The 20945-nt window shown below is 34.8% G+C and overlaps 1 protein-coding gene across 9 annotated transcripts in view; it reads right to left on the bottom strand.

Moving 5' to 3' along the window:
- Positions 1-4805: 4805 nt before the first annotated feature.
- Positions 4806-20945, bottom strand: part of LOC131950477 (arf-GAP with Rho-GAP domain, ANK repeat and PH domain-containing protein 2) — a 45734-nt gene continuing 29594 nt past the window's right edge. For all 9 annotated transcript variants that reach the window (XM_059312648.1, XM_059312649.1, XM_059312650.1 and 6 more), the window contains 25 exons: positions 17518-17548; positions 17345-17385; positions 17191-17218; positions 16766-16797; positions 16300-16363; positions 15688-15749; positions 15241-15308; positions 14344-14452; positions 13444-13533; positions 12988-13090; positions 12513-12579; positions 12263-12335; positions 11734-11902; positions 11092-11220; positions 10596-10701; positions 9830-9920; positions 9525-9602; positions 9135-9197; positions 8785-8998; positions 8441-8574; positions 8166-8285; positions 7556-7641; positions 7392-7451; positions 7058-7133; positions 4806-6956 (listed from right to left, as the gene is read on the bottom strand). In XM_059312648.1, the coding sequence (XP_059168631.1) occupies positions 6939-6956; positions 7058-7133; positions 7392-7451; positions 7556-7641; positions 8166-8285; positions 8441-8574; positions 8785-8998; positions 9135-9197; positions 9525-9602; positions 9830-9920; positions 10596-10701; positions 11092-11220; positions 11734-11902; positions 12263-12335; positions 12513-12579; positions 12988-13090; positions 13444-13533; positions 14344-14452; positions 15241-15308; positions 15688-15749; positions 16300-16363; positions 16766-16797; positions 17191-17218; positions 17345-17385; positions 17518-17548 (2112 nt within the window). In that variant the 3' untranslated portion in view covers positions 4806-6938. The remainder of the gene's footprint in view (positions 6957-7057; positions 7134-7391; positions 7452-7555; positions 7642-8165; positions 8286-8440; positions 8575-8784; positions 8999-9134; positions 9198-9524; positions 9603-9829; positions 9921-10595; positions 10702-11091; positions 11221-11733; positions 11903-12262; positions 12336-12512; positions 12580-12987; positions 13091-13443; positions 13534-14343; positions 14453-15240; positions 15309-15687; positions 15750-16299; positions 16364-16765; positions 16798-17190; positions 17219-17344; positions 17386-17517; positions 17549-20945) is intronic.

Genomic DNA, 20945 nt, shown 5'->3' with positions numbered 1-20945 from the left:
TCGTTTTCTCTGACTTTAAATTAGAAATCTGTCCTGGTGTATAGAGTTTTGTAATGACGGGGTGTTTAAAGTATTGTACTTGTTTGGTAAGTTTTGATGAATCGTTTAGATATGGGAGTAACGGCGGAAAGCTGTTGCTGCCAGAGTTTCTTCCAGGCATCTCTTCGGGGGGGCAAAGCCCCCCCGAAAATTTTTTACCGCCCCCCCCCCCCCCGAACGAAATGAAATTTATATAATTTATATAGAAAATATATACTTTTAACAGTGTCCGCCCCCCCCCCCCCCGAAGAAAGTTTACCGCCCCCCCGAAGATTTCAAGTGCCCCCCCCCCCCCGGAGAAAAAAGTCTGGAAGAAACACTGGTTGCTGCTATGGTTTCGTAGGTATAAAGTATCGAAGTGTTAAAGTGTCATAATTTTTATGAAATTGCAGGTGATGAAGTATCGTAGTTTTGGAGTTCGGGAATATTGATTCTTGTGGTATCAAATTATATTGACTGTTAAAGTGTAGTAGTAGGTCCAGTGAAATAGTTGTTGATTGGGAGTACCGTTTGTAGAGCTTAGTGAAGTTAAACGAGTTGTTCTGGAGCATCGATCTAGTTATATTTAAGTATCGAAGCTTGATGTGTTGTGAATGTAGTAGAGTATATCGAGTAGTCGAGTTTATCGTACGTAAGATGATTTCAATTCAGTACGGAACACATTGCAAAGAAAGGCAGAGGCGTAGCGACTCTTCCCGGCGCCCGGGGATAAACTTTCAATTTGGCGACCCCCTTCGGGAACAACCTTTAAATTTTCAATTTGCATCACCCCTCAAAATTTCAATTTGTTTTTCCAACCCATTTTGGCGCCCCCTAAGGTCGGCGCCAGGGGACATATGTACCCCCTCTGAAGAAAGGTATGCGTTCTCTAGTTAAAAAACCTTTAGTTTTTTAGGAATCTATATTACCACTCTTAAAGTATTAATATATAATATTAAATAGGATGGAATTTATAACTAACCATAAACTTTGTTTTTTTCAAATTATTATTTTTTCATATTTAATGAATAATTCTAGCAATGTCTAAAACAAGTACCTGTAGTTAATTTTTTGAGAGGCGTCCCTTGATTTAGGGGATCCAAAATTTTATAATAATCAAAAGAATGGAAGCTTACAAATTAGAGTATGTCATCAAAATTGAATAGAAGTATGTTATAGTAAAGATACCATTTTTGGACTTTCAAACAAAACCTACATTTAAGTATTCAATAAGTAAAATATATTATTTTCAAAAGCTTACATAGCTAATATAAAATATTTGTTATAATTATTACGTAATGGCATTTAGAGCGTTTTATTGTGTTTTTCAAGCATGTCTTAGTTATTTAGCTATTCTTGTGAAAGTTATTTCCCTTGAATAAAAGTTAGGCATTTGGATTTTCAAATAGGAGCTGAGTTTCTTCCAGGCATCTCTACGGGGGGGGGGGGGGGGGGGGGCGAAGCCCCCCAGAATTTTTTTTTACCCCCCCCCCTGAACTAAATGAAATTTATATAATTTATATAGAAAATATATACTTTTAACAGTGTCCGCCCCCCCGAAGAAAGTCTACCGCCCCCCCCCCCCCCCCCCGAAAATTTCAAGTGCCCCCCCCCCCCCCCCCCCCCGGAGAAAAAAGTCTGGAAGAAACACTGAATAGGAGATAATTTGTTGCTTAACTTTACATACATTATTTTAAATTCCTGCACCTTGGGTTGACCGTTTACATATAAATACAACTCTTAAGTTATTATTAGCTATTATAAAAATTATATAGAGCTCTAGTTCTAAACAAAATAGTTAGGTAGGTTTTTTATAGCATTATTAAGTTGAAAAACAAATAAATCAGTAGCCGTTGTAGATTGCAATACTTAATGTTAGTAGACGTAGACTTAGTCGTAAATTAAACAATTATAATTGTCTATTCACATTTTTCACGCTCCCCTAAACGATTCATAAATAACATTTTTAGGCTTTAATCTATAACATTTATAACCTTTTATTTTTTCAAAAACAAAAAAAAAATCGTTACAAAATCAAACAACTGCTGCCTTGTAGTTTGTTCTTGGTTGGACAAAGGCTATGGAAGCAAATCCAAAAAGAAAAGCAGGCTGAAATCGGAGTCAATGGCCTCAATGGCGCATAACCAGTTGACACGTAATCTTTAATTGTGATGGAAGCATGGTCGAGTCGGCAAAGCCGATGGTTGATAAATTAGAAAAAAATCTCGAGTTCAACCCTCTGGCAAATAAGGCACTATCCCTCCCAACACTAAAAATTAAGAACGAAGAAGAAGAGAAGAAGTTACAGTGGCGGAACTAGAAAATAAGGGCCACCCCGCAAAATTTTTTTTGCCCCCCCCCCCCCCCCCACCTATTAATAATAATAGTTTCGCTGTCTGTCTATCTATCTATCTATCTGACAAGAACGCTCTAGAGAAAACACAAGGAAATTAAAAACATGCATAGTAATTCGAAAAACGAAGTATGACGTCGACACATTTAGCACAGAGTAGAAAATAATCTCAATCCGGAAAGTGCACACAGTAATATGACGTCATTGTTTCTCGAGTAAACATTGAATAAAAATAAATTTTGTCTAATCTAAATGGTTTGCGTGAAGAGTTTCTTGCATACAATTCTTCGGGTAGGGGCGAAGCCCCACCCCCCGCGTAAGAACGTCTGAGCCCCCCCCCCTCCCTAACTCAAAAGAAATTTCTTCATAGATACTCTATAATAAAATTACCGCCTAATTAATGTGTCTAATCTAAAAAGTGGTTTTCTTGCAATTTCTTTATGCAATTTTTCGGGTGGTGGCTAAGCGCGACACCAGTGTTTCTTTCAGACTTTTTCCTCCCCGGAGAGGGGTGGGGGTGGAGGTGGGGGGGGGGTGGTGTGGGGGGGAGGATGGGGTGGTTTTAGTTTAGAGAAAAGAGACAGCACTATCAGCCTAGCGCCCGGTGTATCCTTCCTCAACGGGCCATTTTTCTCGTCTATAATAATAGTTTCGCTGTCTGTGTATCTATCTATCTATCTATCTATCTGTCTGACAAGAACGCTCTAGAGAAAACATAAGCAAAAATTCTATCTGACAAGAACGCTCTAGAGAAAACACAAGCAAAATAAAAACCTGCATAGTAATTCGAAAAACGAAGTATGACGTCGACACATTTAGCATAGAGTTGAATAATAATCATTAAAAAAGTTTTTAAAAAACCCACGTTTTCTGATTGAACTAAAAAGTAGAAAATAAATGCTATACATCACAATAATGCAAGCGAACGCAAACAATGACAATATATGCAAAATAGAACGGACATTTAGTACTTTATAAATGAAGATTAATTTTTTAAAAGTTAATTAGAATTAGACATCTAATTATATCCCATTTTATGTCAAAGTTCATAGTCATAGAGTCTTGACCTGCGTGAAAAGTTAACTGAAAGATTAGTCTGAAGATTACTGCCATATTGAGATATGTGTCATCCTATTGGGACCTGTTTGAAGTCTGAAGATTCCTGTCATATTGAGATGTGTGTCATCCTATTGGGACCTGTTTGAAGTCTGAAGATTTCTGTCATATTGAGATGTGTGTCATCCTATTGGGACCTGTTTGAAGTCTGAAGATTCCTGTCATATTGAGATGTGTGTCATCCTATTGGGACCTGTTTGAAGTCTGAAGATTCCTGTCATATTGAGATGTGTGTCATCCTATTGGGACCTGTTTGAAGTCTGAAGATTCCTGTCATATTGAGATGTGTGTCATCCTATTGGGACCTGTTTGAAGTCTGAAGATTCCTGTCATATTGAGATGTGTGTCATCCTATTGGGACCTGTTTGAAGTCTGAAGATTCCTGTCATATTGAGATGTGTGTCATCCTATTGGGACCTGTTTGAAGTCTGAAGATTCCTGTAATATTGAGATGTGTGTCATCCTATTGGGACCTGTTTGAAGTCTGAAGATTCCTGTCATATTGAGATGTGTGTCATCCTATTGGGTCCTGTTTGAAGTCTGAAGATTCCTGTCATATTGAGATGTGTGTCATCCTATTGGGACCTGTTTGAAGTCTGAAGATTCCTGTCATATTGAGATGTGTGTCATCCTATTGGGACCTGTTTGAAGTCTGAAGATTTCTGTCATATTGAGATATGTGTCATCCTATTGGGACCTGTTTGAAGTCTGAAGATTCCTGTCATATTGAGATGTGTGTCATCCTATTGGGACCTGTTTGAAGTCTGAAGATTCCTGTCATATTGAGATGTGTGTCATCCTATTGGGACCTGTTTGAAGTCTGAAGATTCCTGTCATATTGAGATGTGTGTCATCCTATTGGGACCTGTTTGAAGTCTGAAGATTCCTGTCATATTGAGATGTGTGTCATCCTATTGGGACCTGTTTGAAGTCTGAAGATTCCTGTCATATTGAGATGTGTGTCATCCTATTGGGACCTGTTTGAAGTCTGAAGATTCCTGTCATATTGAGATGTGTGTCATCCTATTGGGACCTGTTTGAAGTCTGAAGATTCCTGTCATATTGAGATGTGTGTCATCCTATTGGGACCTGTTTGAAATCTGAAGATTACTTGTTGGCCCCTGGTCTGGTTCTTCAGAAATACCTATCATCTTTGTTGTGGTTGGGATGAGAGCCTGACCTGTTGATTTACCATCTCTTTATAAAATCCATTGGATCTTCTGGAACCTCAGCGTTTTCTCTAATTTTGCTTGGATCAGGTGAAAAAGATGTACACAAAAAAAAAAAAAAAAAAAAAAAAGTAAAATGAACTCCAAAGTTTGTTGCCAACATACAAGTTTAATTGTCTTCAAGTTTTAGCACAAGACTAAAATGAAGATGATCTAGATGAAATTGTAAATATTTAAATTTATGACAGCTTTGAACATGTGTATTTGTAAGCTATTCCCAAGTGATCATATTAGTTAAATAAGTAAGAAACTAACCAATTACATATTACCTCCCCCCCCCCCCCACCCATTCAAGTCTCCTTAAGGCTGATTTCCCTCCACAATTCATGCAAGTTACCATTATTTAAAAATATCTCCATGTATTATAATTATTCTGTACATAATATTGTTTCTGAGTAAAAATGAAAACTGAAACCCTCTTTTACCCCAAGCAGACTGGCAACCACATTAAAATGTTTGTTCATTGAGCACGAAATGTCACTCTACATATTGCAAATCAGCATATTTACTTCAGTAAAAACACAGTAAAACTTATTCATAAAAAAAATGAAAATCAAGGTGACTAATATGTCATCTTTGATCCTCAAAATTATGATCTACTGTATAAAAGACTAATTTTCTAGCATCTAGTAATACATAAGCAAACATAACCTCCAACAATTGATTATTGGTTATAGAAATCATAATCTATATAATGCTATTTCATTATACATGAACACAAACATGATTTATTAACAGAATAAAATATTAGGGTTTAAATAAAAAACTTGTTCTTTGTTATTTTTTTTAAAATTACAACATCTAGTGGTATATTGTCGCAGGAATTAAAAAAGTGAAATAAAAACTGTAGAACCAGTGTGAAGAAGAATACAATTTGTTCGTTATTCATGTTATTTATGTTTAAAAAAATGTATCAATGTATCTAAACATAATACTATATGTACAAATATTTTACATCCATTTTTATACAGCTAGTTTGAATTAAAACCGCTGCATTTTACCCAAGTCACACACATTATAATACATTGATTAGACATGGTGTGTTACTGTTAGGGAGGCATTAAAAACAAAACAAATCACTGACAGGAGCAATGGTACTTGTATGACATGAACTCGTGAAACATAGAAAAAAAAATTATCTTAAAAAGCTGCCAGACTTCTACAGTGAGAGAAAAATCATTTTTCTAAATCATTTAGTTGAGTGCCAGATTTTTCAACATAATTATGTCAAGTCTTATTATGGAAAGCTGATTTGAAGTTAATAAACAAATTATGCTTTAATAAAAAAATTTCATTAAAAAATGTAACATAATTTATTGCTTTGATTATCCCTTTACATTAATAAAGCCCCTGTACAAATTCATAGAGGATATTATAATTTTATAATTTTAATGAGAATTTTTTAGATCAATAAATTTCTATTATAAGTACTTTAACTTAGCACTTAGGAATAAATAAAATTTAGCAAATAAAACATGAAAGATACTCCTTTTGCAAATAAATTTACTTATATTTTAATGGTGTCAATTAAGTTATGGAAATCGATTGTTTTAATGATTTGTGAAAAAAAAACATACTTATAAAATAAGAACAAATGAATGTACAGTTCAGCAGTGTTTTCACTTCAAACACAGTTAAGGACACTAGTGGTGATCGACGGAATAGAGTAAAAAAATGGTATAGAAAAACTTGTAAAATGTTGGAATGTAATAGAAGGGGAAAAAATACAGAAGGATTTTTGAAAATAGGAAGACAGGAATGTCATTTTCACTCATGTACTCCAAAGTGCATTAAGTAAGTTACAGCATATGAAATTTTTAAAATGTTGATTTTTAAATTTCCTCTGAAAAAGTATATATCAAGTTAAAAAACTTCGTAAGTTTTTGTAAGTGTAATTATTGCAATGAAATGAGAGAAATAATTCACATTTTCTTCTATAAATAGACTATTGAATAATATATTAAAAATATATTTGCTATGTACATTGTGAACATCAACTTTCAATAATATTTACAACAACTGATAAATTAATTACATATAAGCTGATTGCTTATTAATTATGCATGAAATTAACAACCAATTTTGTGGACTAGCATCACAGATTTTCAGAACTACTTTTGAATGCTACATTTTAAAAAGTGTAAGCTTGAAATTCACTTTTCTTTTGCAAGCCAAGAGTGTTGGGTAGAAAATACTGCTTGATGTTAATGTGTGGGACCCAATTAGAAACTATTTGGGTGCTGTAAATAGAACCAAAAAAAGATTATGTAAGTTAAGTAGAAATTAACATAAGAGAAGTAAAAATTAATACAATACCTCAAATAAATGATAAGAAAATTACCTGTGTTTTGTAGATGGAGGCTGCCCACCTGAGCATTTCAGTTTCATTGTCAAATCCTAAACAGTGACCAAATGCTCTGAAAACGTTGCAATAAATAGAAATATTCTTTAAAATAAAAAAAAAAAGTTTTTAATCAGAATTCAAAGTCATCCTATCATTCACATCTAGTACTTTGGAGTATTATTTCTTAAAGCATTTAGTGAGACGAAAAATAAGAGGACCAAACTGAATGATGAGAAAATTAAATAGACTAACCTAGGCATTAAAAAGTCTATACATAATATAAAGGTTTATTTTGGACAAAATTGAAGGGTACATGAAAAGAAATCCATACCTGCTACTTGTATTTGAAAGATCTTCTCCGTTTACAACAAAAGTCAGGAAATGTGTACAACTAGAACAAACAAAAATGTTTATTTAGATAAAAAAATTATTTTTAAATAAACACAGATAAACCGATAAAACTTTAAAAAAAAAAAAAAAAAAAAACAATCTTACTTTGAAGGCAAACTCTTTTTGGGCAACATAGTTCCTATGTAAACAGTTATGTCTTCCAAATTCCAAGAGTAGCATTCAGCTGTACTCTACAAGATAAAAAAAAAATAATACTCATCATGAAGTACAAACTAGCCAAGTGGTTAAAATCTTTCCAAAACTGTAAGTTCAATGGGGCGGTTAACATCTGCTTCAGTAAACAATGTAATGCCTATCCACTGCACAAACTCTGACTTACAACACAGAAACATCCTACAAACTAGACTTTTTTTCAGAGGTACTGAACCCCACCAGTTTCATATGCGCATTCGCTGAACCCCTTTTAATAGTACTATCATCTGCACTGACAAAATCTGATCATGAATCATTTGAGTCAGGTGAGTATCTTGACCTCTGCCGACCCCCCTGGAAATGACTCACCAATCCTTGGGGTTCGATCAAACCCAGGTTAAGAACCACTGAACAAGGCAAAGCCAACTTATCTTTAGATTCTAATATTAAAACCCTCAAGGTTCATTAGATCTGCTGCTCAGTCACCCATAAAGATAAGTTTGTAGAAGCTACAAAGTTTTGTAAATATATATATAATGACAAGTGTATGAGAGTGTCTAACCTCAGGCTTCTGGTAGATAACCAATTTCATCTGCTTCAACCCAACTGCCCTTTTATTGAACTTTCCTTTTATACCTTTATACTGTATCTTGGCATTAGCAAGAAAAGCAGGTGATGTTGACTAGAAGACAAGATTAGGTTTATAATTAGTTAATTAAAAATAATCAAATACAAGAATGTAAATTAAAATTTAAAAAAAAATCCATACACCTTAATAACTTACATTTTCTTAAATCTATGAACAATTACATCAAAATCTAAGAATAAAATACTCACATCCTTTAAATGTTGGAATCTCTCAATCTTGTGAACACACAGATGCATCTTGATATCTTTATCATTCCAAGTGCACCAATTAGACCACCTTTCAATAGTTTTTTTTATAAGCTCATCAGTGAAAAGGGGCCTCTCTGCAAATGGACAAAAATTAATCTCTGTCAACTATATACAAAGACAACACATTGCAAAGTCTTAACTATATCAATACACTTAAGATTCTTAGATTGTGGGCTCTATAGAAGTTAAAGAATGGCAAACAGTATTTAATTTGTAGCTGTACTAATTTCTGAGCAACAGATGTAAAAAAAAAAAAACAAATAATAAAAGCAAAGATCACTAACCTAAGTGAGAGTTAAATAAAACTTCATAAAGAAAACAATTCTTGACATCCAAATTCCTGTCTATTCTACGAAATTTATCCACTGCTTCCTTGATGGCAACTGCTACAGTTTTGTCATCTGTTATGGTGAAATTTTCACAAGCTGAGGAATTGTAGTCCATCAAATAAACATCTGTTATGATTGCTGATGTTGCCTCAGCAGATTTAAGGTTTGCCTGTGGGGATATATAAAACAAAGTTAGGGAGTTCTGTACTAATTGACAGGTGGCTGTTAATGTCCTACTGAAGATTTTGGGTGGAGGGGGTGGTGGGGGGGATGGAGGTGTAATGTTTTGTTCCCATTTTACTTACCATTCTAATTTTGTCAAGCACTTCTGACATTTTATCTTCTACTCCTTTCTCATTTTCGCCTACCTGCAAGCAAAGGTTTGTAGTTGTAAAAATCTAAACCATTACTATTACAAGACACAACAAAATGCCAATCACCACTTGCATTAGCTTACAGCATTTATCACAAAACAACAGGAGCTAAAATAATAGCTGCAGTGAGGTTTATGTATAAATTGTGTATTATAATAAGTAATTCAGATTACTGAAAAACACTGACAAATTTAAAAAAATATGTTAAGAGCAAATTTTATCTTGTACTTTTCTTAATTTTTTCATATAAAATCTAATGGAGAAAATATACAATAAATTATGAAATACAGAAAATCCATAGTATAATTTTAAAATGATTACCTGGAAAAGATCATCAGAATGCTGCATGATGTCTAAAACTATTTTGATTTCGCGGCTGGATGAATCAGACATTTGAAGCTAAAAATAGAAGTGTTGCAAGAATATTTTAAGATCTGAACCAATACAGACCTACCCCACCCATCTAAATTTAAAAAAACTGATTTAAATACGGATATTTCGATATCACTAAATAAAATTGTTTGTTTATATTGTTATACTTATGTTGCAAAAAAGAAAATCATTCATAATGTTCTTGATACTTTAAAACTAAAAAAAGATACTTGTAAACATGAGTTTTACTGTACCTGATCCAAATGAGTTCTCAGAAGAGATGGTGCAAAACATGTTGCCAAATTTTTAAGGTCCATAGAATTTTCTTCCTGATTTTGAGCAACTCTGTACAAACAAATGCAAGTTGTTTTTAGATGATTGACTTTTATGCTGTTACCTACTTTGTAGCTGATGATATGTGTTGTCACTAGTCTATAGTCTCTAAATTTCTAGCCTAAACAACTGGGCAAATTCAAGCATGTCCTAGACACTGAGCATTGGTTTATCACTAGGATGGCAACTCCAGTCCTTCATTGCGTGGAATTAGTTAAAATATTTTTATGGATAATTAACAAGTCTATGAATAATCAACAAGTCTATGAATAATCAACAAGTCTATGAATAATCAACAAGTCTATGAATAATATAGTCTATCAAAGGGTGGGGTCCTCAATAGCTGCGGGCAGCAACCCATCTAGGAGAAAAAAGTCCAAAATCAACCAACTGCTGCCTTGCAGTTTGTTTTTGATTGACAAAAGCTATGGAAAATCCAGAAAGAAAAGCAGGCTTAAGTCAACGACCTGCATAAAATGTTGACACATAATACTTAATTGTGTTGGAAGAAATCCCTTTCAATATTACCATTAAACAGAAAGAAGAAAAAAAAGGGAGGGGAAAAAAAAATTGCATTTGTTACTGACTTCCCTTTACAAGCAACACATTCTCCCAAGAGCAACCTTACACTGAGTCCAATGTATAATTACTATAAAAATTTTTCTAGATTAACTTATGTTGCCTTACTGTTTCAAATGCTGGATGATTCTTTTCAAAGTCTGTCTGTTAACTTCTGGCATCTTATCCAGCAACTGCTGGCACTTGGTTATTCTAATACTTTCATCTTGGTATCCTAGTGAAGACATAGTAGGTATCTCAAGTTTGGTTATATCTCGTAATATACTCATAATTATCTTTTAATATACTCATAATTATCTAGTAATGTACTCATCATGTTATCTATGAACTTATTTGCAATGTCAAATTTTCACCAAGGTGTTACTTTAATTTACCCATAATACAAAACCAAATTTGAAGAAAAAAGACCTGCTATTTCTATCCAAGCTCCATTTAATTTCACCATAACAAAAAAAAAAAGTAAAAAAAAAACCTACTGTTTTGATCGAAGCACCATTTTATTCCCCATAACACAAAACCAAATTAAAAAAAGACCTGCTATTTCTATCCAAGCACCATTTAAATATTAATTTCCCCAAAACAAAAAACAATTTAAAAAAAAGACCTGCTATTTCTATCCAAGCACCATAATGTCTTCTCTCAAAAACAGAGTCATCCAGTTCTCTCAGAAACTTTTTCACAGCATTTGCCACTTCATCCACAGTGTAGTCATTTAAGCTGACAGCATAGGCATCTATGATTAAACAATCACATTAACAATAGGACATGCATCAGAGATTTTATAAATAATCCATAATTTATAATACAAAATATTAACAGTGTCCTGTCACCATCCACAGCAGAAAGTTAGTTAAAGATTGTCAAACTTAAAATAGTTTTTAATATAGGAAATGATAGCTGAACATTTCAATGGTTTTTTTAATGGGACGGCTTAGCCTAGAAGTAGAGAGCTAGACTTCTAACTCGAAAGTATGAATCCGTATGAATCCAAGTTCAAGCCAGAATATCCAGGAATCCACTCAGCTCTGAAAACAAAGGGAAAACAAAGGGCATAGTGCTGACCACACTATCCCAACATATGTCCAGGTCTCTGAAACAGATGAACTCTACTTTATCTGCCCCATGTTTCTTGGGCATGAATGGGAAAACATGTGATTTCAACGTTTTAACAAATTTCTTGAAAAATTGAATGTCCATTTGCTTCTATTTTCATACCGAGGATAAATGACACTTTAAGCAAAATTACCTTTTTTAAACTCATCCAGCAGAGCTTGCACTCTGCTCTGCTGACCAGCTTGTCTGTAGATACCTTTTTCTTTAAGACCAAACTTGCTTATGTGTGTGATGCATCTGTCAACAATGACAGGGACATTGTCAGTGGTCAAAGCTTGATCATTCAAATATGGTCCACTTCGCTGTAGATTGGCATAGATAAACGTAATGTAGAATAGGTTTTTTCTTGCAAAGGAATTTTTTTTAATAAAACAGAATAACAAACAAAAGATATTAGCAATGGAAATATTAAGTTTAAAAAATGTTTTAATGTGGGTTTTAGAAAAAAATTATTAGAAAAATAGATAGATAAAAAAGCTTTACAATTACTTTTTTGAAACAGAATAAAGTTGATTATGGCAAATTATTCTAAATTTTCTAAGGATAAATTTTTCTGAACAAAAATAATTTCCTAAAAAATTAAGAAAGATTATATCTATGTTAATAATAAAAATTATGTATAAATTTTTTCTTAAATCACAAAATACAAAACAAAAACATACTGTGTATGCCATGACTAGGGCTGTAAACATTTTATCAGTATCTCTGGGCAGCAAGGCTTGTACGTAAACAGACCTGGCAATATACAAGACAATGTTAACAAACAGAATTATTGTGCTGATAATTTTCTCCCCTGCAACTTCCTGATTACATCTTTTATCCCCCTTGCCTGGTAACACTAAGGTATGTTTTACATAGATAAACCACAAGTTCATTAATAAAACATTTTTCACATTAAGAAATAACAGTTACCTTCCTGTAGAACTGATGATAAAGAATGGGCCTTGTTTTTGGAATCCTTCATTAGAGCTAAGCATTTCTGGTGAATAAAATGATTTACTATGCATTATATGGGAAATATTGGTAATCACAATCTAAAATTGTTTTAACACACTTTGTAATTTTAAAAAATGGAATTTTTGCAGATATTTTACAATTTAAAAGGCTTTTTTTGAAAATTTATAACAAAAATTTACTAGTATGCCCACATAATATTTTAGAAAGATATTTTTTAATTTTAATGGGGTTTGGAAGGTTCAGGTCTGACTTTTTGTGATGACAGGGGCAATCACAAAGAAAAAGCATGTCACTTATGGATGGCCCTTAATTTAAACTACTCAATAATTCCAGGAGGGAGTTGACCCATGACCGGTCAATTAGCTGACACAATAAACAAGTATCAACTGAATTTAAAAAAAACAAGCAGCAAACATAAAAAATAACTTACTGATCCCACTGGCTTTGCGTAGATCCAGGTAGTCAAGTTTTAAGTCCTTGTTCATGTAGTAAAGTCCACGCCAGCTGTATATAAGGAACGTTTGTCGCCATTCCTGATGGGACAGAATAACAATTTGTGATTATGCTTTTTTTTTATTACTAATGATATTAAGAATGAGCTATAAAATTATGAAAAAATTTTTTTTGCAGTTTTAAGTCCATAATTGGCAGTTTTAAGAAGTGTAGATCTTTATAAAAAGGTAGGAGAAATATAGTAGGCTTTGAATTATGGAGAGTGAGAAAACACTATGTAAAGACAATTTTTAACTAAACCAAAGAATTGGAAGTCTATCATTAGTTCAGCATGGCTTTTTAACCAGTGAGATATATTAAAAGTGCAAAAATGACATTAGGACATGGGAGGGGGGGGGGGGGGGGTTAATAAAGAAAAGAAATGTGTACAAACTTCACTCAATGACTCTCTGAGATAAGCTATTCCTGCAAACTTGATGTCAATCATTCCTACATTTTCCATCACAGCTACTGGGGCCATCAGCTAGAATTTTAAAAATTATTAGTAAAATCAGATAACCAAAAAAAAAATAAAAAAACCACAAACATAAAAACCTATCATATAAAATCTTAACTCTAATAAAATGCCTATCAAGCTCTAATCATCCAATCTAAGTTTTCTTTATCACTTATTTAAAAATTTTTTTTTTAGCCTGATGATTAAACCTCAGTTATTTGTGTCTTTGTTTAACTTCCCTGTTGGAATGAAAGATAACAGTTTTTACACAGCAGTTTGATATTTGAGTGAGAATTATCATTTGTTTCTGCCTTAGAGCTATCATTAAATTGACTGCCCACTACTCCACACAGCAACAATAACAAAGGAACATTTAGCAGAGGCATAGCGACCCTTCCCGGCGCCCAGGGACAAACTTTCAATTTGCACCCCCCCCCCCCTCAGACTTTTGATTTGCAACCCCCCCCCCCCCTCAAACTTTTGATTTGCACCCCCCTCAAACTTTCAATTTGTTTTTCCAACCCATTTTGGCTCCCCCTAAGGTCGGCGCTCGGGGACATATGTCGTCCCCCCCCCCCCCCCCCACCCCTCGCTACGCCTTTGACATATAGGCCTAATTGATTTTTTACATCAGCCCAGTGTAACTTGTCATACGTCTCACCTTAGCAATAGTACGAATCAAAATGCTGCCTTAGGGCTATCATCACACTGACTGCCCACTACTCCACACAGCAACAAGAACAAAAGAAACACATAGGCCAACTTGATTTTACATCAGCCCATTGTATCTTGTCATACTTCTCACCTTAGCCCAGTGTAACCTGTTATACTTCTCACCTTAGCAATAGTACGAATCCAATCACCAGCATCTTCTTTACAGTCAGATGAAAATATAAAAGTTCTGTTTTCTTTCATACAAGTACCCAGCTCAAAATGATATCCAATCCTGTCACCAAAAACAGAAATATATTTTAACAAGATATTTAACATAAGAAAAGTTTCCCTTTCAAACCTGACGGTCTATGGGGCAAGTGAAGTAGAGTTCACTTGTTTCCGTGACCTCGGCATATGAAAAGATAGTGTGGTTAACACTATGCCCAGCCGCCTTTACTTTCCCTAACGTGAGTTAGGTACCCATCAGAGTTGGGTGACTCAGGGACAGTCTACTGCCTTGAACCCGGATTCGAACTCTAGACTTACGGGTTAGCAGTCCAGCTCTCTACCGCTAGACCACTTCGTCCCATATATTTAACATAAAAGCTATATTTAAAATTACTTTTTACATAAGATAGTCATCAGGCTGATTACTTTTACTTAATGTTAAAGCCTTATTTCAAACGTTTTATCTTAACAATTACAACAATGTAGTACTCCAATGGTTAACCCCCTTTATGTTTATTTAATTTTAGAACAGCTATTGTTGGGTTGAATATTTCAATTAGCTTCTTAAAACCTTAGTGTCACATCATTAACATAACAGTACTAATGTTTACATTATGCTAACTGCACACCAATACATAACATCCTTCAACCACATATCCTCAAAGCTACCCATTAACTCAGGCCCAGACTATTAAACTAAAACAAAACTAATCATTAGTATAGTCAGATGTTTGATGTCTCCTGTATCTAAGATTACTAGTGTTTCCAGTCTTTCACTTTTCAGCACAAATTTAACATGATCCTTGGGTCTTCTTTCAAACCAGAGTTCTCTACACTTAAAAGTTAACTTACCTGTCAGACTCTATAGCCTGGATCATGTACATGTCTTTTCTATCTATTGAACCTTTGAATGTTGTACTCTGGTCGAACAGAAAAAAATTGTCAGAGAAAACTTATATTAACATTCTTGATAGCTTTTCAATCTGTAAACAAGTTACCAATGAAATTAAGGTCTATCTTTTAAAGTATATAATTTAGTATATTACATAATTAGCATGACATTTTTAACCAGAAGGTCTAGAAACGTGAACTCATCTGCCTTATTTACCACCAGGTTGATAAATATAGCTACACTTTAAAAAAATCTGGTGAATTCCCAGTTCAAATATTATTGGATTTTACAAGAACATTCTGTTTTAATGCAGGGCCTAGATCTGATTTAAGAAATGGCAGCTGGGCATTTTATTGGTTGAATTATGCCTTCAAAAGATACAGACTGAAGAATTGTGAAGCACTTACTTTCTCATTTAGGTAGTACGTCAGACAGCCATGCTCCAGTAAACACCATCTCTTCTCAAAAGCTGAAACAACAAATCAAATTGTAGCCAAAATCTCTAAAGGCAACAGATGTATTTATTTAAAGCTCTAAAATCATAAGAAAAAGTATGGACATTTATAGCTAATGTAAAATTACAGAAGTGTTATATAAATAATGTGTTATGAGTACCAAAACAAATTAATGCTTTGGTCTCAGGTATTGGTTAGAGATTAGACACAAAAGAGGGTTTAATTAAACTTATGGAAATCAATTTATGTACACATTATAAAATGATTTTTTTTCCAAGAATAATATTTTTCTATTGTCCTTTCTAATCTAAAGAAGACATGAATTGAAAAAAAAAAATTTCATTGTTTCTAAAAGTTGTTTGCATATCTTTTCATTACCAAAACCTTAGTGGCAATGAATGTTTTTTTCATTTAGCCTCAATGTGGGTCAAACTTTATTCACACCCAGCCAACTTTTAATCATGGTTAGCCCAATCCTAATCCTAACCAACAAGGAGTCAAATCATAACTTTACTGCTATGTTGTTTTATAAAACTTCTGTTTAAGATATGAAAATGTATTTACTTCTGCCATTAGGACCAGGCTTGTTCAGATATCCTTGCATTCTAATATCTTCACGTAGTCGATTCTGTGCCACAGAAAAAAAATGTGATTGAGGAAAGTTAATCAACTGAAACAGCTGCATCAATACTTTAAAAAAACATCAAACAACTACTAATCACATTTTTGATCATAAACAAACACAGTAAAAGAATAGTATAAACACAATATGGGATGTTGTGGTCTTTGGGGAAAGTAAAGGTGGCTGGGCAAAGTGCTAACCACACTATCCCTTTGTATGCCAAGGTAATGAAGTCAATGAACTCTACTTCATCTGCCCAATCAACCACTAGGTCTAAAAAGGAACTTTATAAACACAATAAGGCCTTAGCATAGATATCGAAAAAAAATCGCAAGAGAAAAAAATTGAAACACTTTATTAAAAAAACACTATTCACATTGACTAATGAAGAGATAATTTTTCTTTTACCTCATCTCTGGTGTTCTCTACTTGCGACTGAGCTGGAATTAACAAGAGAGATACATTTTTTTTTAAAGTTAAATAAAATTGCCTTAATTTTTTGTCAAGATGTAGGCTATTTGTAATATTTGATTTGTGTAAAAAAAATAATCAAATGAAATTTTAAGAAAAGTGAAGTATTTAATTAAGCAAACTTCCTAACATCCACCAAGTAAAACAGACATTTTTTCACATAAAATATTAATTTTTAAAATCTTATTTCAGATAGTATTAAATGTATTAATTTTAATGCCAAAATGAACCAGCGTACTTGAACACTTTTATCATGCACTTGTACCAAAGAGTTTACTATGTATGAACTATCAATATAAATATTTTAAAGAGCACTTAAGTATCATTTTATGATATTGAAGAAAAACAAAGGAGCAACTTACGATCACCACTATTCTGGTACAATAGTTCCTGGGAAAAAGTGAGCAATATTGTTACAGTTGTTTTTAAATTGTTCTCAAGAACTAAAATGAGAATAAGACATATCAAACATTAGAATCAAATAATTTTGATATGAAACCTTGTAAAAATGCTTACCATAATCAGACGCTGGCCATTCTCTTTAGCAACATCATATGCTGGTTAAATAGAAAATTAAAATAATTGCTTATTTTATATTACATATACTTATGAAAACACTAATAATTAATTATTCTTTAAAATTTCAGTAAATTATTATTTTAATAATTAGTATTAAACAGAAATCATACCTGTCTGACCAGTGCCTACTCTAAACAGGACCTACAAAAGAAAATAAAACATTTCTTTAAATCCAGGTGTTCATTCTATATCTATATATATAAAGCAAAGTGGTCAAGTGCCCGATAGGGCACTTCCCGGCGCCGCAGGCGCGTCAAATTTGGCACGATGGTGCCTTCAGGCGATAGAACACGAAGGCCGGTGACGGTTGGCCGAAAAGTCTACGGAGAAGGGGTCAAAACTGACCTCGACTGACCGGCGCCTTATATGGGCTATATTACGAAAAAAAATTTCCTCCGACGACCCCCCTTGAAATTTTGTGAGGTGGTAGGAGAACACCTTGGGGTGTCACAAAAAACTCGCCATGTCCGGGAAAAATCGGGAAATGGGTCAAAACTGACCAGTCGTATTTCCCTATATAATCTTTGTATTTTATGGGAAAAACAGAGGGTCATTTCAAAACGGATTTTAAGGCACTTACCCTGTTTACATCTGGCTAATTTTTGGCATGTTTATAGGTAAATGGCTTGACCGTAGGGCAGACCTGTCGGTCTTACTCAAAGCCTTCGACGAGGGCTAAAAAGTGACCGCGAGTGAAATTCTCTTTATATGAGCTCTATTACGAAAAAAAATTTCCTCCGACGACCCCCCTTGATATTTTGTGAGGTGGTAGGAGAACGCCTTGGGGTGTCACAAAAAACTCGCCATGTCCGGGAAAAATCGGGAAATGGGTCAAAACTGACCAGTCGTATTTCCCTATATAATCTTTGTATTTTATGGGGAAAACAGAGGGTCATTTCAAAACGGATTTTATGGCACTTACTCTCTTTACATGTGGCTCAGTTTTGGCATGCTTATAGGTAAATGGCTTGACCTTTAGGGAAAACTGTCGGTTACACTCAAAGCACTCGACGAGGGCTAAAAAGTGACCGCGAGTGAAATTCTCTTTATATGAGCTCTATTACGAAAAAAAAATTCCTCCGACGACCCCCCTTGAAATTTTCTGAGGTGGTAGGAGAACACCTTGGGGTGTCACAAAAAACTCGGCATTTCTGGGAAAACTTCGTAAAGCGGTCAAAACTGACCAGTTGTATTTCCCTATATAATCTTTGTATTTTATGGGAAAAACAGAGGGTCATTTCAACGCAGACTTTAGGGTACTTAAGCTCAGTATATCTGGCTAATTTTTTGCATGCTCCTAGGTCAATGGCTTGACCTTTAGGGAAAACTGTCGGTTACACTCAAAGCCCTCGACGAGGGCTAAAAAGTGACCGCGAGTGAAATTCTCTTTATATGAGCTCTATTACGAAAAAAAAATTCCTCCGACGACCCCCCTTGAAATTTTCTGAGGTGGTAGGAGAACACCTTGGGGTGTCACAAAAAACTCGGCATATCTGGGAAAACTTCGTAAAGCGGTCAAAACTGACCAGTTGTATTTCCCTATATAATCTTTGTATTTTATGGGAAAAACAGAGGGTCATTTCAACGCAGACTTTAGGGTACTTAAGCTCAGTATATCTGGCTAATTTTTTGCATGCTCCTAGGTCAATGGGTTGACCTTTAGGGAAAACTGTCGGTTACACTCAAAGCCCTCGACGAGGGCTAAAAAGTGACCGCGAGTGAAATTCTCTTTATATGAGCTCTATTACGAAAAAAAAATTCCTCCGACGACCCCCCTTGAAATTTTCTGAGGTGGTAGGAGAACACCTTGGGGTGTCACAAAAAACTCGGCATATCTGGGAAAACTTCGTAAAGCGGTCAAAACTGACCAGTTGTATTTCCCTATATAATCTTTGTATTTTATGGGAAAAACAGAGGGTCATTTCAACGCAGACTTTAGGGTACTTAAGCTCAGTATATCTGGCTAATTTTTTGCATGCTCCTAGGTCAATGGGTTGACCTTTAGGGAAAACTGTCGGTTTCACTCAAAGCCCTCGACGAGGGCTAAAATGTGACCGCGAGTGAAATTCTCTTTATATGAGCTCTATTACGAAAAAAAAATTCCTCCGACGACCCCCCTTGATATTTTGTGAGGTGGTAGGAGAACGCCTTGGGGTGTCACAAAAAACTCGCCATGTCCGGGAAAAATCGGGAAATGGGTCAAAACTGACCAGTCGTATTTCCCTATATAATCTTTGTATTTTATGGGGAAAACAGAGGGTCATTTCAAAACGGATTTTATGGCACTTACTCTCTTTACATGTGGCTCAGTTTTGGCATGCTTATAGGTAAATGGCTTGACCTTTAGGGAAAACTGTCGGTTACACTCAAAGCACTCGACGAGGGCTAAAAAGTGACCGCGAGTGAAATTCTCTTTATATGAGCTCTATTACGAAAAAAAAATTCCTCCGACGACCCCCCTTGAAATTTTCTGAGGTGGTAGGAGAACACCTTGGGGTGTCACAAAAAACTCGGCATTTCTGGGAAAACTTCGTAAAGCGGTCAAAACTGACCAGTTGTATTTCCCTATATAATCTTTGTATTTTATGGGAAAAACAGAGGGTCATTTCAACGCAGACTTTAGGGTACTTAAGCTCAGTATATCTGGCTAATTTTTTGCATGCTCCTAGGTCAATGGCTTGACCTTTAGGGAAAACTGTCGGTTACACTCAAAGCCCTCGACGAGGGCTAAAAAGTGACCGCGAGTGAAATTCTCTTTATATGAGCTCTATTACGAAAAAAAAATTCCTCCGACGACCCCCCTTGAAATTTTCTGAGGTGGTAGGAGAACACCTTGGGGTGTCACAAAAAACTCGGCATATCTGGGAAAACTTCGTAAAGCGGTCAAAACTGACCAGTTGTATTTCCCTATATAATCTTTGTATTTTATGGGAAAAACAGAGGGTCATTTCAACGCAGACTTTAGGGTACTTAAGCTCAGTATATCTGGCTAATTTTTTGCATGCTCCTAGGTCAATGGGTTGACCTTTAGGGAAAACTGTCGGTTACACTCAAAGCCCTCGACGAGGGCTAAAAAGTGACCGCGAGTGAAATTCTCTTTATATGAGCTCTATTACGAAAAAAAAATTCCTCCGACGACCCCCCTTGAAATTTTCTGAGGTGGTAGGAGAACACCTTGGGGTGTCACAAAAAACTCGGCATATCTGGGAAAACTTCGTAAAGCGGTCAAAACTGACCAGTTGTATTTCCCTATATAATCTTTGTATTTTATGGGAAAAACAGAGGGTCATTTCAACGCAGACTTTAGGGTACTTAAGCTCAGTATATCTGGCTAATTTTTTGCATGCTCCTAGGTCAATGGGTTGACCTTTAGGGAAAACTGTCGGTTTCACTCAAAGCCCTCGACGAGGGCTAAAATGTGACCGCGAGTGAAATTCTCTTTATATGAGCTCTATTACGAAAAAAAAATTCCTCCGACGACCCCCCTTGATATTTTGTGAGGTGGTAGAAGAACACCTAGGGGTGTCACAAAAAACTC

This window comes from Physella acuta, unplaced genomic scaffold (genome assembly GCF_028476545.2).
Source record: "Physella acuta isolate Inbredline_101_S28 unplaced genomic scaffold, ASM2847654v3 ptg000767l, whole genome shotgun sequence".
NCBI classification, from domain to species: Eukaryota; Metazoa; Mollusca; class Gastropoda; family Physidae; genus Physella; species Physella acuta.
Note: the sequence above shows the minus strand (reverse complement) of the source record. Positions and strands in the feature narration are given on the sequence as shown.